Source organism: Lichenostomus cassidix, chromosome 8, assembly GCF_008360975.1.
Source record: "Lichenostomus cassidix isolate B80296 chromosome 8, HeHo_3.0, whole genome shotgun sequence".
In the NCBI taxonomy this organism is placed as follows: Eukaryota; Metazoa; Chordata; class Aves; order Passeriformes; family Meliphagidae; genus Lichenostomus; species Lichenostomus cassidix.
Window position 1 is genome coordinate 3,294,305 of NC_139489.1, and position 21,903 is coordinate 3,316,207.

At 38.7% G+C, this 21,903-nt stretch overlaps 1 protein-coding gene across 1 annotated transcript; it reads left to right on the top strand.

The window, feature by feature from the left end:
• Positions 1-4,104: 4,104 nt before the first annotated feature.
• On the top strand, positions 4,105-21,458 carry OMA1 (OMA1 zinc metallopeptidase). The gene is made up of 9 exons (XM_085067467.1): positions 4,105-4,345; positions 5,092-5,614; positions 5,999-6,227; positions 6,883-7,056; positions 7,144-7,251; positions 8,443-8,571; positions 11,966-12,040; positions 13,713-13,862; positions 20,034-21,458. Exons 2-9 carry the CDS (start codon positions 5,112-5,114, stop codon positions 20,250-20,252), a joined length of 1,587 nt encoding a protein of 528 aa, XP_084923593.1. The 5' UTR covers positions 4,105-4,345; positions 5,092-5,111; the 3' UTR covers positions 20,253-21,458.
• The last annotated feature ends 445 nt before the right edge of the window (positions 21,459-21,903 follow it).

The following is a 21,903-nucleotide window of genomic DNA, read 5'->3' on the forward strand; positions in this document are numbered from 1 at the left end:
TTTACTATTATTATTGAGCAGTTCTAACAAAATCTCTTGTACCAGGCTTTACCTAGTTAAAATTTCATCCACGCCAGGCAGCCTGACAAGATCCACATCTCATTTGCACGATGATCCCTGGTCCCTGAGGGATAACACTCCTACAGCCCTACTCCAGCACCAATCAAGCGCCACAGAAACAATTAGGGAGACTTTGCATTATCTAAATGAAAGATTGAATTATGAAAATGTGCACTGCTAATTTTCCACCGAGGTTTTTACATGTGGGCCCAACAGTACTGGTGGCATATGCACCCAAACTTTTTCAGGTGTTTCTTTTGTGATAAATACTTGTCCTTGCAAGGCTTGAAAGGAGAAATCTCAGCATTTTTGCTGCTCTGGTTGCACCCAGAAAAGCCACATGGAACAACTAGGAAGCAATGAAAAGAGCACTCCTGATTTACAACTCTTCACACATGTTTTGGAATTAAATTTGGTATTGAATTTTATAACAACTTTTAGAGGAGCAGTTTTACAGCGAACTTCTGTTTGGTTCAGTAACTTCCTTTTCTGGATTTTAAAACTACCTTTTTTAAACATCAACAACAGAGACCATATGCAGCAATAGTTAAAACCTATTCAATTCTTAAAGAGCATCCTCTATGTTATCTCAGTGGGGAAGAGGAGAGCAAAGGAGAGTATGCAACACAGTGGATCAAGGCAGGATATTCTAGTGCACAACATTTGGAAAAATCTTGATATTCATGAAAAGCGTTGTCTGATCTTTTAAATGAATGTGAACTCCTGATATTTCCACTAGCCAAACAGACCAAGTGGCATTAAATCCAATTTCTCACTTGCAGAAGGAGATGGAGTGTATTTTTTCTGCCAAGATTTTAGCCCAGCATCCCATGAGCAGAAGTGAATTACACTGGAACTTGAATAACAATACTATCAATTAATACTTTGTTTTTCATTGGATTTATATAAAAACCAAATATTTTAATATTTTATAGTACGTTTTTTCATTTGAAGCTGAACACTATATTTTAACTGACTTTTTAAATGTGATGATCAAAACAGGTGGCAAAGAGTCTTTAGTATCTGTAGACCAACCACAGAAAAATACTTTTTATATTCAGAATTAAACTGTTTCTCATTCCTTTTATTGGATTTGGCATTTGCTTATGTGAATAATTTCATACATATACAAAATCTCATTCAGTTCAGAATAACTACTTATATAAAGAGATACACCAATACTGACACACCCATCTGCACAGGGAAATTGTACCTGTTAAGGTGTTAATTGTTTAATTGTACTCAGGAAATCATGGCCTCTAAATAGATCTTCTGCAGTCTAAAAAATTGAAAATTTACTTTCTAGTCTTCGTCTGAAATGAGAATTACAGCCTTTTTTTGTAGAAGAGATGAGGCTTGTAAACAAAACCTCAGCGACAAAACGTGCCTTAACCTTCTTCTCTTTATCATAGAATATTCTATTTTATTTCCTCAGGGAAAAAATAGTTATATGCACACATCTTCATTAAAATTCAAGAGAAGCAATAGTATAAATTACTAGTTAGAATGTTTTTTCCACTACACATCTATTTAGAGAAAAAAACACTCTATAACTCTCCAATTGCTCAACTGTTTACTAGATTTTCATGTAGAGATATATTTAGAGTTGGTATTTCATAGATCCTATAATTACCTGTGCTGTATTTGCTGCTTGTCTGCTTTGAAATTTTAATTGCAAGTGATGCTACTTGGGGAAACTTTAGAAGTGCAGAATGTAGACACAACTTTTAGTCCCAAACTTGCACACTCAAGACATCTGTTGATTTTAACAGGAACTTAGTGAGTCAGGAATGTTGGAATAGTTCCTATACCCTCTATGCAGACAGAGTTAAATAATGCAATTGGAGAAACAAGTAATTGCAAAAAGAAACATGCGAAGAAAAAAAACCAAAACCAGTATGTTTTCAGAAGACTTGATAAAAAGTGGAGACACTGAGGTGGAAAAATGATATTTGTTCCACGGAAGAAATAGTACAAAGCCTTAGTGCTTGGCCTAGAAATGGAGAATTCTAGATGGAAAAGACAAGAAAAGCAAGCAAATATGAAGTCTAATAAGGATATTAAGGAGAGCTTTCAGTTCTACATTTCCTGACAGCTGGGACACACACAAGGCTTGGGTTAGACAAAGTGTTTTTCTGCTGCTACAGTTCAGCTGGTTTTGTGACTTGAGCTGACAGTCACAAAAATTAATGTCGTGTTACTGACTGACAGATTTTACTCTTCGTGCCTTTTATGATAATGGAGCCTGGGCAGGTCTTAAAGGAATTGTGTCAGATGGAATTATGAGATTATCACCAAATAAAGTTCCTTCTTGGCCTGGGCTGCAAGAAATGGTGACTCTGTATTTTCCCTGGCAATGAACATCAATGCTTAAGAACTGTCACAGGAGATGGTTCTGGTAATAAAAAGAGGTGGACTAAGGAGTACCTCAACAAACACTGAGCAATACTTGACTGTGCTCATCCACAGAGGATGTGGCTCTGAAAGGCAAAGATTTGTGTTTCTTTACCTTTGACAACAACAGGGCCTCTGTTTACGTTCAAAGCACCAGGGCTTATGTGCATCTGGGCTGCCCTGTCATTACCACACATCCCAGCCTCACCCTCCCTCAGCAAATAACCTGTTTTTCACATCACATCGCTCAAGATACACCTCTCAGCCAGATAAGTAGGACAAGAGCTACATAGTATGTTAGCAGCTTGCCATTTTCTTGGGAAAAACATCACCTCTGCCCCTACTGTGGCAGCAGATCTGAAGCTTCCTGACCAGGAGTGTCACCAGTCCTTTGGTGGCAGGAACCACTTTCCATTTCAGGTCCCCAAAACCAGAATCACAGAATCAGTTAGGTTGGAAAAGAGCTCTGAGATCATGGAGTCCAACCTGTGACCAATCCCCACCTTGTCAACCAGATCAGAGCACTGAGTGCCACATCCAGTTGTTCCTTGAACCTCCCTGGGCAGCCCATTCTAATGTTTAGTCACCTTTTCTGTGAAGAAACTCACTTTGATATCCAACCTGAACCTCCTCCAGCACAGCTTGAGGTAATTTCCTCTTGTCCTGACACACGTTATTTGGGAGAAGAGCCTGACCCCCACCTGGCTCCAAACTACTTTTGCAGTTGCAAAAGCGAGAAGCTCCCAGCTGAGCCTCCTCTTCTCCAGGCTGAACCCCCTTAGCCACTCCTCATAGGACTCTTTCTGTAAAACGGGAGCAAACAAGCCCAAGGCATAACCCCCGTGAGCTCTGAAAGCTCTGGACATTTTCCTGAGGGCTCTCAGGACCCTCTTTGAGGGGGAGGTTGGACTGGATGAGCTCCAGCAGTTCCTCCCAGCCTCACCCATCCTGGGAAGAAGACTGAACATCCATGACCTCTGAACTGCCAGGATTCAGGGCCACCCCAGCCATGAGGTTGTTGCCACAAAATGGGATTTGTTACTTGGCGTGCAAAAAGGCAATAATTAGACATTCAAGGAATTTTTTATTTTGGAGCCGTGCAAGCTTTGGTGCTTGGAGTCCACAAATCAAGCAGGACCACCAGACTTTTCCTGCCATTATTTAAATGCAGGAATTCAGAGCTGGTAACTTTCCAAGCACAGACTCTCTATTATGATTGATTACTAATTTCCATACAAGTTACATAGCCCCAGTTGACTTCCACACACCCTCAAGGGATGGGTTTTCACCTGGACAGGGTCTTTTTGAGCTATAGGCATGATTTTTATTACTATAATGATCATAGTTCAGCTATAGGGTACACAAGCCTTGAGTATTCTGCCGAGTTAGTAATGTATACACAGATATACATCAACACCTTGATTTGCTACATTCTTAAAGCGGGAAATCTTAGTTCCCGGCTGTCCGTGACTGTGGGAAGCTGGCTGCTGCCTGTTCCACTGATTTAGGCTTGCAAGCATACAAAGATCTAACATCAAAGAACACCCTGACTTAAAATAAACGCGACATATTCCACATTTTGCGACCAGATGACGCGGAAACCCCGCGGGCAGGGTTAAGGCAGGGTTAAGGCCCTCAGGAGAACGGGCTCTGTGCCTCATCAGGGGCGCGCTGCTCCCCGCGCCAACACAAAATGGCGGGCGCCGCTGAGGGGAGCGGCGGCGGCGGGAACGGTGGCGGGAACGGCGGCGGCCCCGCCTGAGGGAAGGGACGCGGAGCCCCGGCAGCCGCTGCAGCAGCGCGGAGCCCGTCCCGCCTCCCGCCCTCCGCCCCGGCTCCGTATCGACACCGGCTCCGCGGCCCGGCCCCTCCGCCGCCGCCTCCCGCGGTGGTGAGTAGGGGAGCCGGGTGGTTCTCGGTCCCTGAGCCGTGCCGCTGTGAGGCGGCTGGAGCTGTCCCTGCCTCCCCGGCCGCCATTACCCGGGCGGGCGCCTCACAGTGACTCCTCTCCCTCATTTCCCAGCCCCGGCTCCTCACATCAGCTCGTGTCGCGATAATCGCGGTTGCCCCCGAGGGTGCCGGGGGTGGGGGGGAAGCAGAGGCTGCGATCGGAGCCAGCGGGTGAAAGTGACAGCGGCGGGACCTCTCGGGCGGGAGGGCCTGGGTTTTGTCCATGCTAAGGCTTTTCTATGTCCATGAGGCAGAGGCTCCCGGCTGGCGGACACTTGGGTTCGCTGTGTTGTGTTCCTAGGCCGGGAGCAAAGTACGAACACTGTGCTCACAGATCCTGCTTTTCCTCATGGATAGGAATGGCCCCGGTGGGAAAGGTGATGACCCACAAGGGACACCTACAGTCACTCTGATCTGGTGGTAATAAGAGTGAAAGGAAAAAAAAGAAATCGCATCTTGTTTTATTCTCAGTGCTGCAAGACACTGATGTCTTTCACAGTCGGAAGTAGATTGATGCCTTAAAACTGTAACCGGATGCGGTTGTGACTGTGACCTTTTTTTGTGCAACGCAGCTGTTGGCAAACAAATACACAGTATCTGTTCGGGGAAAATGAAATACGGATGCAGAGTTTCTTGTTTGGGTGGGTTTCTTAATACCAGTCTGCTATATTTTTTTCTTTGTTTCAGGGTAACCAAGCAAAGAAGTTATGAATATCATCTGTGGTCTAAAGCTGCCGGGCAGGAACTGTGTTTTCTCTCATTTGGCTTCTTTGAGCAAGCAGGGGAAGTGCAATAATCTCTCTAGGTCTCACACAGGATGGTGCCGAACTCTGTTTGACAGAGATAGATGCCAAAGGTTGGATTTGAGTGGAAATGCTAGGAACTGTTTTTTGACTGGAAATCCTGGCTTCCGTAGAAACTGCATTGGTAAAGGACTGAGATGTCTTTTGGATGTCCCAAATACAGAAGTGTACAGGAATGCACACCATGGTTCAGGAAGGTTTTGCTCTGAGTCTTCTCAGCCACTGGGAGAGAAGATCCTATCCCTGCAGATCAGCTCTGTAGGGCAACTCCCCTGTCACTTTTCTGCTTGGAACATTCAGATCATCAGGTCTTTTCACACATCACCATCACTTCAGGCTGCACCAGTACCTCTTTTCTGGATTATTGTGAAGCCAGCTCAGAAATTATTTGCCATCATTCTTGGCAGGTAAAATAGCGTGTTACTTTCCTCTCAGTGCAAGACCCATCATGCAAAGTGTGAATGTGGGGAGGATGGCAGGTGTGTTTGTAGTGTTGTTTGACTGACAGATTGCTCAACAAGAAGTGTTTTTTCCATTATCAGAGGTGTTAGATGTATCTTTTGCTCTTTTCCATCTCATTTACATGTGGTAGAGGGAGATGAACCAAGACACTAAGGGGCATTCCTTCTCCTGTGGGAGGGAAGAAATGGAGTGGAGCAGAAGCCAATTACAGTATAACCTCCCATAAGCTCCTGTGTGAGATGAGACTGTGATAGAGAGTGCAGCAAGGACAGACAGCAACAAATTCCTTTTTAACTGTGTCCTAAGTTAACACTGTTTGTATCTTACAGGAGCATAAGAAATTGGTGGAAGGCACTTCCCCCTAATAAACGGGAACTCTTTAAAGAAAGTGCAAGAAAAAACAAATGGAAGATCCTGCTGGGTGTCAGCAGCTTAGGAGTTGTATTTGTCATGTTTTATTTTACCCACTTGGAGGAGACACCCATCACTGGGCGTGCTCGGCTGTTGGTGTTTGGCAAAGAGCATTTTAGGGAACTGTCACAGATGGAGTATGATATGGTAAGGTTTTAAACAAAAAATTGGAAATACCCAAAAACTGTTGCTTTTTTTTTTGTGGTGAGATAGTTCTGTTAATGAGATGGGCAAACAAACCTCATGGTGTCCTCGATAACCCTGCAGACCCTCCCCATCTGTTACTTCCTCCTCTTGCCCCCATCGTCTTCAAGAGTTCCCTTTCCATCAGGGGCACAAAAAGTTAAAAAGCACATGTGATGCATGTAGCAAACATTCCTAGCTGTATTATTTTAATAGAACAGGAAATACAGAAATCTGGTAGAGTCTGTAAAAGAGTAGTTGTATTCTGAGATCTGTCTCATTTCTGTGCTGATTTGAGCATTCTTTGGCACTTGTTTCAGGTCCTCTCTTCTAAGGTCACTTTGTAAGGTAGTTCTCTCCACCTGCATTCCATTCTTCTGTTTTATTCACTGAATCAATTAATTTTTCTTTAATTGATTTCTTTTTAACTGTCCATTGAACTAGTTCCTGTAAACTTCCTGTTGTAAAGTGAAACTCGATAAGCCATATCCAAGTGTATCCATATTCCTGTCAGACATGCGAGATAAGAACAGAACAAGTAGAAAGACATTTTCAAATTACGTATTTTGTATAAATTAATCCATCTTAAAAATTACAATGAATGAATTTTTTTTTTCAGTGGATGGAGCAATTCAAAGGTCAGATGTTACCCAAGACAGATGCTCGCTACCAGGTTGTGGAGAGAGTTGTTGGGCATTTGTCTGAAAGCAACAAGGACGTCCCCCAGGTCTCAGCACTCAAGTGGGTTATCCACGTGGTGGATGAGCCAGGTGTAAATGCTTTTGTGCTTCCAGTAAGTTGAACACGACACAGAAAATGAATAATATTGAAACAGCGCTTGATGTGTCTCCCACTTAATTTTTATTCTCTCTGTTTACAGAATGGTCAAGTGTTTGTTTTCACTGGGTTGCTGGATGCAGTTTCTGATATTCATCAGCTGTCGTTTATTTTAGGACATGAAATAGCTCACGCTGTGCTGGAACATGCAGTAAGTCTTTAAAGAAAGCTGTCTAATATTCTTAAATTATTAATTCTAATTACTCTAATTATGATTCTCCCTATCATTACCAACCAAGTTTTCAGTGTGGCTCTGTCTAATTAATGCAAAATTGAGTTTGAAATGAGTAGTCTGCTACAGTAGATCCTTATTATTCCTGTAGCACTTAATAACTGCCAGAAGACCTGTGGTAGTTCCTGTTAGCACAAAGGCTGCCAGGGCTTTTTTCAGAGCTGTACAGGTGGATTATGGCTCACTTTTAAAAGTCATTTAGAACTTGGTCTGCAGATCCCTCTTACAGCACAGACATAAACAGCTGGAGGTACTCAGCAACTCTGTTACTCCTATAATTGAATACAGTAGTGGATATACTTTTAAAAAGTGTCCTAAAATACATGATGCTGTTGTTATTGTAGCACACAGGTTTAGAATGTCATATTGTAGAATACCTGGAGCTTGATGCTTGTATGATTTTGGGTGAGCAGCAGCTCATACCGTGGTTTCTTGGGCTCAGTTGAGCCAACCAACCCTTTAATCTTCTAAAAATATTTCTAATAATAAAAAAAAACTTGTTTGTATGGAATCTGTGTCACCCAACTGGCACAGAGAGAAGTATTTCATCATGCTGCCTGTAAGTGCTCTGATGAATTTGCTGCGATGTCAAATAGAGCTCTGGAAAGCAGAATAATCTCTTAGATTCTGAATTTAAAGGAAAGCAGCAGAAAATAAAAGATAAATACATTATGTCTACTGTCCCCTTATCCCATTAGTGATCCTGTCTCAGTGATGTCTTATCTCTTTTCAAATTAATGTAAAGAATGGTCTCTGAGGTATTTTTATAGATTTTTCATTCAAACTGAGATGTTTCATGGCCTTTTTACTAAAGAACTTTTTCTGCATGTTGCCACCATCCTACCTCAAGCTTTGAACCTCTCAGAGAGGCCAATAAGCAGAATGTATTTGTTTCAGCTGTATTTATGCACTTATGTGGATTCTAGACTGAAAATACCTTCTATCCAACTGGATTTTTTATGGTTTAAGCAGGGAATCTTGTGCTTATCCTGTTCTTGTGACTGCATATGAAAAAAAAATCAGTGATTTTTAAAGTGTTTCCAAATTCTGTTATGTTACAGAGAAATGTCAGACAGTAAAGAATTAAAATGGGACAATTTCTGTTCACAGGCAGAGAAAGCCAGCTTGGTTCACTTCCTGGATTTTCTCTCACTCATCTTTCTCACCATGATTTGGGCCATCTGTCCTCGTGATAGTTTGGCAGTTGTTGGCCAGTGGATTCAGAGCAAGTTGCAGGAGGTAAGACTGACATTTTTTGTTGTCCTTCCTGAGTTCCTTGGAAAGACATTTTTAACCTTTTGCTACACTGAATAGCAAGTCTGGGGAAAAAGGCAAGAGGAGGAAAGTAAGCAGAAATTAGTATTTGAGTATGTTATGGAACAAGATATGTTTTTAGAAGTCTGATTCTGCTTTAGTTGATGCTGAATTTAAAATGTCATGTTGAAGAACTTTAGGTCTCCCTAAATGACTGGATTTAGTTGTACAGGCTCCAGGAACCTGCTTGCCAATTAAGGCAGATGATTGTCTTTTAGAAAGGTAACTTGCCCTTTGAAGTTGCATATGGTAAAATGCCAAGTTTTTATTTTAAATAGTTGTTAAATTGTTCCTAAACCGAATAAAATGCGTGGAATTCTTTAAATATATTGTTAGTGGTAAGAATGGTTTCCAAGATTAAAAGATTGAGAATATAAACACTCTTTTTATAAACCATGCTGTTGTACAAGTCACTGAAATAATCTTTTCAGCCAGCATATATTTCAGCAAAGTAAAATTCAGAGGCTTTGTGGTGCCAGTTTTCTTCAGCAGTTTAATTTACTCTCTGGACATTTACTGATCCATTTATTTTTTAAAAAGTGTGTTTTTTAAATAGAAATTTTGCTTAGATCATAAAACCTTAATCTGAATTAAAGTGAAAGAGCTCTTTGGTTGCTTTGACTTGATGCTTTTCCTGAGATTTCCCCTAGTTCTTCAAAAACATAAAATTAGACATAACCAATCTGTTTTGGTAGTTCTTATGCTAATGGGTAGATGTGTGGATTCTGAACATAAATTATCTCTAAAGAGCTTGGATATTTGCACAAGTAGCTAAGAAACCAATACATTGATGAATGCTAGCCAGCATTTTGAAGAGCTGAATTTGGCAAAAACATAGTGTGAATGAATCTTGAGACTGCTCATAATTTAGACAGCAAGATTCAACTCCCTGTCAGCATCTCTTCTCCTCCCCACAGAGAACAGATATTTTAGCATTGTGGATTGGAGGTGTGCTTTAGATTGGAAAGGGAATCTGGGTTTAAGCTCCTAGTCCTGTGCTAAGGAAACATCACCAATGGGATATTGTCCTGGTTTAAAAGGCTGATCAAACTGTAGTAATGTTGACATGATTAATACTTGCAAAGCTTTCATCCCATAGACAAAAGATGCTAAATGGAAAACTAAGTTTTCTAGTCACCCAGGAGTGCAATGTCTGTTTCCTCCATTCAACATTTACCTGTTGTGCTTATATGAAAATGAATCTCTCTGCAAATTTTCTCAGGATGTTTCTCCTCCTCTTCTTCCATAACTTTGCTTTTTAAAGCTTGAGCATCCTGTTCTGTGAAAGGGTTATTTAAGCCACATTGTGGTACTTGCTCCTGTTTCAATATTTGCTTTTCTCTTATATCCTCAGAGGCTTGACTTTCTGACCTACTGACTACTATATATTTTTTATTATTGACTTTAAGTGTTTGCCAGTGATTCTTTGTAGGCCTTTGGGCATGTGAGCTCCAGTTCTGCCTTTTCCCCCAAAGCTAGTGGATTTTCTTTCCTTAATAAATTGTTAACTTTTCTTATGACATTTATTTGTGATTGTTCTTTATTGTTCTGTATTTCTGGGCTGAATGTTGGCTTTGTTATAGAGCAGCAGTTACTTTATATGGGAGCTAAAGCCTGGGAATTATTCTTGGAATAACCCAAAGCACAACTCTGAATTTTGCTCATGTCCCACACACCAGTATGTACAGATGCAGTACTTTATCATCCTTTCATGTCCAACTCACACCATCAGATTTGTATTTCATGTGAAAACTGGTGATTTTGGGTAGTCAACATACCTGAAACTTCCTTTTCTTTAACATACACAGGCAGCTCTGGTAATTGATTTGAAAAATCAAATCCTTCTTTTTTGTGTCAAGTTTCTGACAAGGATTTTAGAGTTTGAAGTTCAGATTTTCCATTTTAGCTCATTCACAAAAGATTTTTAAAGCCATTTCATTTTTCAGTAGCAGATGCATACCACTGCATGTTAAATGCCTTAGGTCTCTTGTATGTTACCAGTTTGATTTCCATGTCTAAAATATTTTTAATAATTAAATAATTTATCTGGCTAACTGGGAAATGATGCTTCAGGTATATATGACAGATTAACCAGGACTTTATTTGCTGTTTAGTGAATACATATGCACCAACAGACCTGAACCACTTTCCAAGGCAATAAAAATACGTATTCCATTTTGAGGAATTACTTTATCATCAGAGGATTTAAAAATATATTTATAATTGCAATGTTTAAGGTCTGTATGGAAACTTCTTACTTCTAAACCAGCATGTTTGGCTTTAAAAAACCTTTAAAGGATCAGCTTTGGTTGGCTTCTATTTTTGACCTAGTAAAGAAACTCTATCACTACTACTTTGGAAAAAAGCAAAAAGTTATAGTTATCTTTATGTACTCCAGGGATTGGACCAATTCTTTGGTGCTCTTCATTTCAAACGGCTTTGTGGTTTTTGGTGTTTTTTTCCCTGAAACTCCTAAGGAGGACATATTTCTAACGGCAGATATAGAGCTGATAAAACCTTTTTGAGCTGATAAACCTTTCTCTCTTCTCTAACCTTGCACATTTGCCATTCTCCAGTTCATATTTCCTAATGGATGACTAAAGCAGGATGTTGTGACAGGCTCCTTATCTCTGCAGGAGCAGGCTGTTTTAACAACTCCTCATTTGCATTTACTAAAACGTGACAGACTAGGGCAAGGCTGCCCAAATCTACATGAGTTACATTTGAGAAAACCACCACTGCCTTAGTGTGTGTTAGAGCTCCAGAAAAAGGGGAGTTTGGTTTAGCTTTATGTCTTCTAGTTTGATTTCTCAAGGGCAGTTTGCAGCTTGTGTTAGGGAGCAAGCATGGCAAAGGAGTGATTTCTGCATGAAAATATTTATGGCTACATTCCTTATTGTAAGCTGTTTGCCATATGAAATAGATTATACCAGGCTTAAAAGTCACAGAAGTTTAGGGAACCACTGGAATTTTTTACACACAGTTGCTACAAAAATCTTGATATCAATAAAAGAGTGAAGTGAAAAAATTCTGGTGGAAAGTTGATGTTGAGCTTTCAGATGCTGCAAAATGAGACTGGCTGCTGAGAGGGCCCATGAAAATATGTCTAATTTGAATTAATTTTGACTGAATACAGGATCAATGAGTTACACATAATGGAATTAGAGATTACATTTAGAAAATTAATACTGATCACATGCAATGTGAGCATGATAGATAAACCCCACTTCTTATTGAGAAGGTTAAAAGACAGCTAAAATGCTCTGTCTTCATAGACGTTCCAAACCAAGAAACAGAGCTTTGATGTGCTTCTTTGCAGTTCATGTTTGATAGACCCTACAGCAGAACCCTGGAGGCTGAAGCTGATAAAGTGGGACTTCAGTTTGCAGCAAAGGTAAATAAAACTGATATTTTTATTAGCACTAAAAATAAAATTAAGAAAAAAAAAAGTACCAGACATTTTTCAGTTTCTGTTACAATCAGAGGGAGTTTCATACTTCATATGGAGGTAAGCTGTAAATTTTTGAAGATATGTTTATTTAGGAAGGGGTGGAAAATAAAATAGTTTTTTGGGAAAAACAAAGGCATTCTGGTTACTTGTATATCATTGTATATAATTTATAAAAACAATGAAATCGAAGTGTGTAAAGTTGTGCATTACCTGCACAGTATTCTTTCTGTGTAGTTTGTTGCTATTAGAAGAAACTCCCATGTATTTATAGAATGGAGAACTCTGAATAGTGATCTTCCATAAGTAGGATTTAATTATATATAAAGATTTAAAGATTTAAGCTAAGTACAGCCATAAGAACAATGCAACTTAAAGTAAGACAAAAACTGAGTCAGAAGCTACTCAGCATTTTTTTCATCATTTATTTTTTCAATTACTTTCATTTTTTTCTCATGTGGAATTTAATTCTATATTGAGGAAACTGAACCAACTCTGACTCCTGGCTAATGAAATAGATCTATGTGTCAGATACCAGTGAGAGCAGCACCATCTAGTGTTAATATTTCATAAGCAAAATTTCCTTTTAATAATTATTAATGTTTCTTCAAGGGAGAGTTTTTAAAATTGACTTTGATTCTGGGATTAAAATTGCATTTGTAATTTGAAGTTGTCTAAGGGAATAATACAACCCATTAAAAAAATGTAATTGCTGTGTTTGTGCTCACTGCTTTCTAACACTGAATAAGTAGGGCCATACCAGAAAATAATAAGTGAAGTGACATATGAGCATTGCTCTGCTTGTGCAGATAACCTTTCTATAATAATAATTCTAATAAATAAATTCAAAAGATAAAGCACCACATCTGTTTCAGGGGTGGGGAATGGGAAGAAGTAATTTTCTTATCTTCTGACTACTTGTCTCTTTTTTTTCTTAACAAGTAGAAGTCAGTGTAAGAAATCTAATTTATTTTTCTCCTTCACTTAAATGTAATAATAGTCTGTTGGTGATACACAAAAGCAATTCTAAAAGTTACTGTTCCATGACTTTCTATGGTTAAATGTATACTTCTCTGAAGAGAGTCAGAAATTCTGCAGAATTATTGTTTTAATCTGCCATGGATTCCACAGATCACCCATGAAAGGCTGTGTAATCACTTACACAAAAGCATTTCCAGTTAATTTTTAGGTGTATTTCAGAATGATTTTTTATCACCTTGTATTTTTGACTCTAAACTTCTTCCTGTAAATTTACCTAAATCTGTGGAGATAATTAATTTGTTCTAATAAATAAAACTTCAAATTTGCAGCTGGGCTTTCTTTTCAAAGCACAAGTATATGGCAGAAATTGTAAACCTATTGTTCTCCTGAATTTTCTTAATTCAGGTGTAAGTGTTTAAGATCAGTGGAGTTACACAGGTGCTAAAAAGAAAAAATCCAGTGTCTCTGCATGAGTTTTTTACTGCATTTAGATATTTTGGAACAGCTTTTTCCTGTCAGGTAGAGGAGAACCATCTAAACAGGCTTTATTTAAGATGCCTTTTGAAATTCAGTACTTTTTTTGTGTATTTATTATTTTAAACATGCAGTGGTGTTTTTATTTCCCTTCTGCTCACAGGCTTGTGTGGATGTCAGAGCGAGCAGCGTCTTTTGGCAGCAGATGGAGTTGGCAGAAACCATTCAGGGGCAGCCCAAGGTGCCTGAGTGGCTCTCCACACATCCTTCCCATGAAAACAGAGCTGAGCACTTGGATCGCCTCATCCCAGAGGTGAGCAGGGCTGAGGGAAGTGTCCTTTCCTCTCAGGAAAGTTGCCAGAAGTAGTTTGATATTAATCCTTGAGCTGCTTTGGTATTGAGTCACAATTTACTCTTACAGCACCGTGCTGATCTTTATCCTTACAGAAATTCTCTATTGCTAAGCTCTCAGCCTTAAAGGATTTATTAAATAAGGAAAAATTAAGATAGCACAGGTAAAATATTATTGTATTCCAAGTTGGGTTTAGGGTTTTTTCTGATTTCTGATCAAAGTGTAATATTTTTGGTTTTGAATGGCCTTTTGGTATAGATGTGACAGTGTTACAGGTCTGATCCACTCTTTCTCCTTTTTTTCCATTTTGGAAAGGCAGTTTTTAAGTTGGATTCCTAAATTCTCTTGACTTCTATTGCTTTTGTAGCAAATAAAAAATAAAATAGAGTGCTAAAGCACTTCACAATGACACTGGTTTTGAGCAAGCTAAACTGTGTTTGGAAATAACTTGTTTATAACCAGCTAGTAATTTCTTCCTTTTTTTTTTTAACTTTCTGTCACTTTAAGTCTTTCTCAGTTCCCAGCTGTAAAGATACTTGAAAATTTATTGGCAGAGGGAGCTCTAAAATGTTGAGGTGGTTGCTGACTTCAAAGGAGAAAAAAAGAGTTTCATGAATCCTTTGATGAGAATGAATACAGTAAATATTACAAATGATGGCATAAATCAAAGTCAGCATTAGGGGTAGGAGGCTGAAGAGTGGCTAGACTGGATATTTGAAATTAATGTACACAAGGTTTGTACTTTGCAAAAGCAGGCTGGGAGAATGTTTTTGATGGATTTTCTAACACATTAGAGCAGCTGAATAGAAAATGATTCTTTTTGTGGAGCCTCAGTTTTAGCTAGATTGAACATAAAGGGTTCAGGATCGTTTATTTTCATATAGTTGTTGACTGGCTTCTAAAGAGGTAATGAAATAAATTACTTCTTATGTTCTACCCCAGGCCTGAGCAAATAAGTTAAATAACTGAGCAACTGTGTAAAACTGTTACTTCTGTCTCATCTCTCCTAGTTTGGCAGGTGGAGCAACTCTCATCTTTTTAGAGCTACTCTCACTTCCAAGAGCAGTGGGGGCCGGGAAGGCTTCTTCCAAAAGATAATTGAGGGGGAGATTTTTTTTTGCCTTTTGCCTTCAACATTCTTTGGAGTAAGATGAGAAATCAAGGGCTGAAGGCTTCCTGTTTTTAGCAAGTTCACAAGATAAGTGAGGTTGGCACTACAAAAGTGGAGTGAAGATGAAACAAAGTGTGTAGAGGTGCTGTCAGAAGCTTCTTGTCTGAGGCATTGACTCCCCTTCTTGTGGGAGCTGCTGCCTTCAGGCTGGATTTCAGGCATGGAAAGGGAATCCCAGGGTTTTATTTTTGCTCAATATAAACCTCTTTTTGTTTCATTGTTCACATACCTAAAACTTTTTAGAACAGGATGTTTACCATTTATTAATTGCCATTAGATACTCAGAGCCCAGGGAGAGAAGCCAGATTGTCAAAAAAGGCCTTTTTATCTCCAGTATCTCTCTGTGAAGAAACTGGTACTTCTTAAGACTCAGTGCCAGATCCATCATGAGCATTACTTGGTTTCATGTGCTGGTGGTTTTGGAGCTGAAATGGTTTTCAGGACAATACAATAACTCCTGTTAGATGAGCTACTGTAGCTGTGACAAGCAGGGACAGGCTTTTGGACTTCTCAGGCCACACTAAGGTTTCTGCACAGACTCTTAAGCAGGTTCACAGTAAAATGCAATTATATAAAGTGAGAATTTTTCTTCAGGTAATGAAATGTCACATCTCAATGAGGTGACTGAACAGTCTTAGGAACTGCAAATTAATGTGGGAATATCACAGGGATCTTTTCCAGGTAGTTAAAAGTTTGGGAGCAAATCAAATGAGTATTAAAGGTCTGTTTTTCTGAACAAGTTGGCAGCTACAGCCATGCTGAGGAATCAGTAAACAAGAGAGCCATATGCAGTTACAAAGTGGTGCTGTCCTGGAAATAAAGTAAAGCAAATGAAAAAGATTTACGATGTTTTTAAAGTATTTTCCCCTCAGACAGGGAGATGTTTGGATTGTAAACTAGGAAAACAGAGTATGCACTTAAACAGGAAACTGAAATCTCTTAGAATTCCTACATGGAAGATGGAGAGATGCTCGATGAAGGCCTCGGCATTTTCTTTTCAGAAAAAAAGAAATCTTAAAATAATTTCATAGCAGGGGGGAAGGATAATAATTTTTCTGGATTACACTCTGGAGAGTCTGTGGGAGTGTAGTGCCAGAGAGAAGCTACAGGATCTTCTAGTTCATGTCAATGTTTTATTTTCGTGTTCTCTGGCTTGCTGCAGTTTGTCTGTTTCCTAGTGTGCTGTTCAAATGCAGCACTGTACATCAGTGGAAGCCTCAGCTAAAGTGAATAAAGCAGAAAGTTATCTACTGAGCCTTGCCTGTGATACAAAAATTCATCTTGATGTGACATTTGCTTTTTTAGCATCATGTTGTTGGCTCAGATTCCATTTTTGATTCACTGTAACTCCTGTTTCCACTTTCTTGTGGAAATGCCATGGTGAGATCATTTAGAGACTAATAATAAGTTGGAATATATGAACTGCACTGCTTGCCTTGTTTGCTAGGTCAGTTAACTTACCAAAAAAAGTTAATTAATTTACTCTGGCAACACCTGTTCTTGTAAATCCACATTGGATGTTTATTATTTTCATTAATTTTATTTTTATTAATTTTATGCTTATTCCTCAGTCTGATGCCTTTTGGGAATGGGAGATACATTGATTTTGCTTCCTTTTCAAAAGTGGGTTGGTATATTTGCCCTTTGCTTAGGATGTGAACATTACTTCAGATAATTCCAGTACTAGAATATGTTAATTAAGCCCTATCAATGTGGAAACGAGAATAAAAACCACTGACCTGCATTTCTATCCTCCCCATAAAGTTATTAAATATTTTGTCACAATTTTTCTTTTCTATGCCAACAGCAGTGGAAGATTGGAAGTATTAGCATTATATATAAGCTGCTTTTCTTCTCTGTCCAGTAAAATCTATCAATTCTTTTAATCATCTTTTTACTGCTACTTCATTAACACTGTAAGGGCTTGAGACCCAGCAGGTAGCCTGGTGTCTGTGACACTGTGAAGGATTAATACTAAATTAAAAGCTAAAAATTACTTATTTCTGTATTTGCCTCTGCTGATGGGCTTTACATGAAGGTGATAGAATAATTCAGACCTCACTAGTTCTTCTGCCTTCCCTGCTCCCAGACATTGCAGGGGGTGACTGTGATTGTATTGATTAAAAAAACCAGCTTCACCTTTGTTACTTACAAGCAAGAGTTTGGATGTTTTATTTGGGATTTCCTGAACCAATAAGCAGGCAGGTGGGCTGCTGTCACTGGAGTGTGTAGTTACAGCTGTCCTGAGCAGGGAGGTGACAAATTAACATGGCTTTCCTTTCCATATCTGTAGTTTTTTCAGTGGCATGGGAGGTGATGGTGTTGAATAGATGCCTTCTACCCCCTGCACAGCTTTACATGTAGCAAGAGCTCAGGTGTCCACAGGGTAAAAATGTTAACCTGTAGTACTGGTTTTAGCTTTCTGCTGTGACTTCAGGTGAGTGAAACCAAGGAAATAGGTCAGGCACTGTATAGCCAGGAAAACCCAGAGATACAAAATTGCTAAATTAGTTTAAAAGAGGATTATGTTGCCTTTTCCAGGATACAGCCTAAATCTGTATATTCCCATTTGCCTTGAATAACACTGCTTGACATTAATGCAGTCTTGCAGCAGCTTATGTTTTAGAAGAGAACAAGAGAAAACTCCTGGTTTGTCATAAATGTCAGTTGAGAAATTAATTGGTCACTGAAGCAGAAGAGTGTTCAGCAGTACAGTTACATTTGGTGACTACATGGATGATCATGCTGTAGAAAAACATGCTGTGAAAGCTTTATTCATATTTTTTAAAAGTTAGACAGGAACAGTATTTGCATGCCTAATCCAGACTTGTGTATCCAGTAATTTGAATTCTACATTTTAGCAAGAAACAGCTGGAGAAACTTGTGCTACATTCCTGAAATATGTCTTTTTCCAAAACCACTTGTTAATTTTAAATTCTATTTGTTTCTAGCCATTTACAGCAAACCTTATCAGTTCACTGTAGTAATTTTAGGGTAGAAATACATTTTGGAACCTCCTTATACCAAAAAAAAAAAAAAAAGTTAAGAAGCTCTGCTCTTCTATTTTGAAATCTGCTGTAGTAAGATGTTTCCAGTGCCTCCTGTGGAAGAATATCAAAGTGTTTCAAAATGTTGGGAAACACTTATGCAGAGCTGTACTGGAATATTTGATTTTATATTTCAGACAAAGCTGGTGTATATAAAGCAGATTAAAAATTTCTGCTCTGTCTCAAGTGCAGTGCAAGCACTGCTATGAAAACTGTGTTATTTTCTTCCTCTTCATTAATCCTTCTAGAACAAATTAATCAATGTGTGTTTTCTGCTGACAGTCCTGAGTACTGGCCAGGAGGCACCTGAGTACTGTTCAGGACAGGTCTGAAAAGGACATTGCTTTTCAGGAATCCATGGTTATGAAGTGAAGTGGAATAAAATGTACATTTGAACTGGTTTTCCCATGAAAGGATTAAAAACAGAGCTGGATATAAATCTGCCCATGGTTTTATGCTGTTAATTGAGGCCAAGACAAATAATATTGAACAAATATGACCATACCACAGTGACCATTGATTAATGGTAACTATCAGACTTGTTTTGGACTTGGTGTTTCATTTTGCAAATCTTGAAAAAATAGTTCTCACTCGAGATGTAGAATGCTCTGAAATTCTACATGTAATATTTTGCTATATGATACATAGGATCTACTTTTCTTAATTAGTTTAAATGAGTTGTAGGAGGATCCATGGATACCAATAGCTCTGTGCACAGTTGCTTGCAAAGCACTGCATCAGGTCTGTGCCAAACACACCAGAAGCTGCCTGTTTTTATGGTCTAATTAAGGTATTTCAGCTTTGTGACAATGAACACAACTTGGGCATCCTTTAAAACATCTGACTTTGTACAGGTTGGTATCAATTTCTCCACAGTGCCTTTGAGACACGAGGTTCATCCACTGTCATACCTTTCTCAGATTGCCAACCAGCCAGGATGATCTGGGGGACATGTGCTTGAGCTAATGAATTTTGATTCTCTGGGAGATTCTCTGGCTCCTTTGTGCCCCTGCTTTTTTATCTGTAAAATGGAAGCAATGGCACTTATTTAGTGAGCAGGACTAACTTAAAGTTTGGTCTCTTACTGCTAATCTTTTTATCCAGAGAAATGGTTACATTCTAGAGATATTATTTTCTCATAACACTTGGAAGCTGTGTATCCAAATGTTTCTTAGAGATGAGATCACTTGTGTAACAGAACTTTAACTATACTGATGAACCATCTGGACCTCTGTGCCAAACAGTTAAATGTCCATTATGTTACTGGAGATTTTCCCTCCTTTTTTTGATTCAGACATCTATGTATAGTTACTTCAATAATAGAACATATCTGAGGAAGTAAATTATTCAGAATCCTTTTTTTCTTGATGCAGTCATTTTCATTTACATTTGAATGTAAATATAAATATAAAAATATGAAGCTGAGATGCAATAATAGCCTATGGGCTGGATACACCCCCACTTAATTAAGTGGATTTCCTGCTGGAATTTTTCTTCTTTCTGAGGCATTTTAAAATATGGATTGATTCAACATTTTTCTTCAAAGTAGCCTGAAAGGGCTACAGAAAGTTTAGTTTACATATGAATGTAAATTAAAAGGTACTGATGTGGATAAGAATCACAGAAAACATTGGAGAACTTCCTGTCTAATTATGTTGTACCTTTTAGAGTATCCATCCTTGGAGATCACTGTGTGAGAAAATCATTTCACTCTTCATTTTTCCCATTGTTCTACCATTTTGTCACAGGAATTCTTCATTTCTGTTGAAAAGTTGTTCACAAGCAATTCAGGCTCATTATTACACTAATGAATGTGCAAATGCAAACCTGACTGGAAATCCAAAGTCATTGACTGAAAGCTTTCTTGTTTTTTCTATTTGAATGAGCTTGATTTGTTTTCCTATGTGTTCACAGGCTCTTAAAATAAGAGAGAGCTGCAATTGCCCATCTCTTTCTGGACCAGATCCTCGCCTTATTTTCAGACTTAACATGAAACATCTCCTGGAATTGTCTAAAGGTCGAGAAGCCCCAAATTCTACAAAGCAAGATCTCTCAAAACCAAAACTGGACTTTCCTCACACTCAAAAAGTGGAAGATATGCCAGTGACTTTTGCAGTTAAACCCACAAACTGATGACATTAATTTTCACTTTTTATGGAACTGGTGGTCCCTGAAGGTCTATCTTATAACACAAAATTGTCTTTGAGCCATGAAGAAGATGTAGCCACTCAGATTCTCCATTTCTTTTATGTGATCTCTCACTCAAAGCAATAAGGAGCTATGCCCACACAAGAAGAGCAGCGTGTTGGAGCAGAGAGTTTCTTATTCATTAAGAGTTACTAAAATAAATCACTTCTCAGGGGAAAGATAATCTCATACAATCCAGTCACACAGTGTAATTTTCAGCTTTATCAGGCTCACCTTGATCAGAGGACAGATGAGCCAGAAGCGTCCCTAAAGCAGAGGGAAAAGTACAATTTTCATCACTTAAGTTGTCTGGTTTATCTTGCCGTAATTTGGGTTAGATCTACTCAGCTTCATTTGAGAAATAATGAGGAGAGCTTACTGCCTGCTCCACATACAGTGTGTTTAAAAATATTAAGCTGAGAAGTGATAATAGCTATGGGCTGGATACACCCCCACTTAATTAGGTGGATTTACTGCTGGGATTTTTCTTCTTTCTGAGGCATTTTAGAATGTAGATTGATTCAACATTTTTCTTCAAAGTAACCTGAAAGGGTTGCATGAAGTTCAGTTTAAAAAAATGAGTGAAATAATTTTCAGGGGAGTCTTCCTTCTGGAAGAAGCACTGAAAGAGTCATTGTAGCACCACATGCTTTTCAAGGATGCCTCTTGTCTTTTTTAAATGATCAGGGTGCCTCATCAGAGGGCAGTTTTGCTGCCACAACATTTGCTTTGGATATATCCATTTGGATAGAAATGATTACTGATGTGGAGTATATTACATAGTAGACAAATACAAGGCTTCTTGACTGCACAGCTTTTGCAGATGACCTTATCATGAAAGCTGACTTCTCTTCAGGAAACTGGCATCTAATGCTGAGCATCCCTCCCTCCCTTTCTTTCCCTCCCTCCCCTTGAAGCCACACTTTTTATACCCTGGAGACAAATATGCACAATGTAGGTAAAGCTCTGCCTTTCAGGATGGGTGACCTGCTGTACCCAGCATGTTAATCTCTGTTTGCACATGTTTGAATTGTCCTTGCTTCGCAGTTGATGGAAATACTGAAATGTTGATCTTGCAGGAAGATGTAGAAAGAGGTGGCAGTGAATGAAAATAAAAAAGGGAAATCCTGTTCCTTCATCTGTTAAAATGTATTTGCTGTTATGCTTTTTGTTACTCATTTGATCAAAACAAAAATCTCTTTCATAAATGGTAGCATCTTACTTGAAGGAAACATTCAAAATATTTCACAGTGTATCCTATTTTGAAACATTGTTTTTCTGTATGGAGAAGGGTAGACTTAATCATATTTCTTCAATTATATCAGAATGCAAGTTTTTAAAAAGAAAAAAATAACCTATTCAGTGCTGTCAGTGAATTTAGTTGGAAAAACAGATTGTAAAACAAGCAAAGCTTTCACTGACTTCAGCCGATGAAGCCGGGTTCTTTGAGAAACACCAGCAACTCCCTTATCTCTGTTCAGAGGTAAGTTGATGTCTGTGTAATGTTGATGATTCCAGGTCTGATTATATAGGTCTAGATTGGCTGCATATTGCTTACAAGCTGTTTTTAAATCTCTGCTCAATCCTGCTGGCAGGA

Bases quoted from the DNA above. Each gene is read 5' to 3' on its own strand.
- OMA1 (XM_085067467.1), top strand. From the start codon at position 5,112: ATGAATATCATCTGTGGTCTAAAGCTGCCGGGCAGGAACTGTGTTTTC. The intron at 7,057-7,143 runs GTAAGTTGAACA...CTCTGTTTACAG, and splicing joins TAAATGCTTTTGTGCTTCCA to AATGGTCAAGTGTTTGTTTT. The intron at 7,252-8,442 runs GTAAGTCTTTAA...TTCTGTTCACAG, and splicing joins ACGCTGTGCTGGAACATGCA to GCAGAGAAAGCCAGCTTGGT.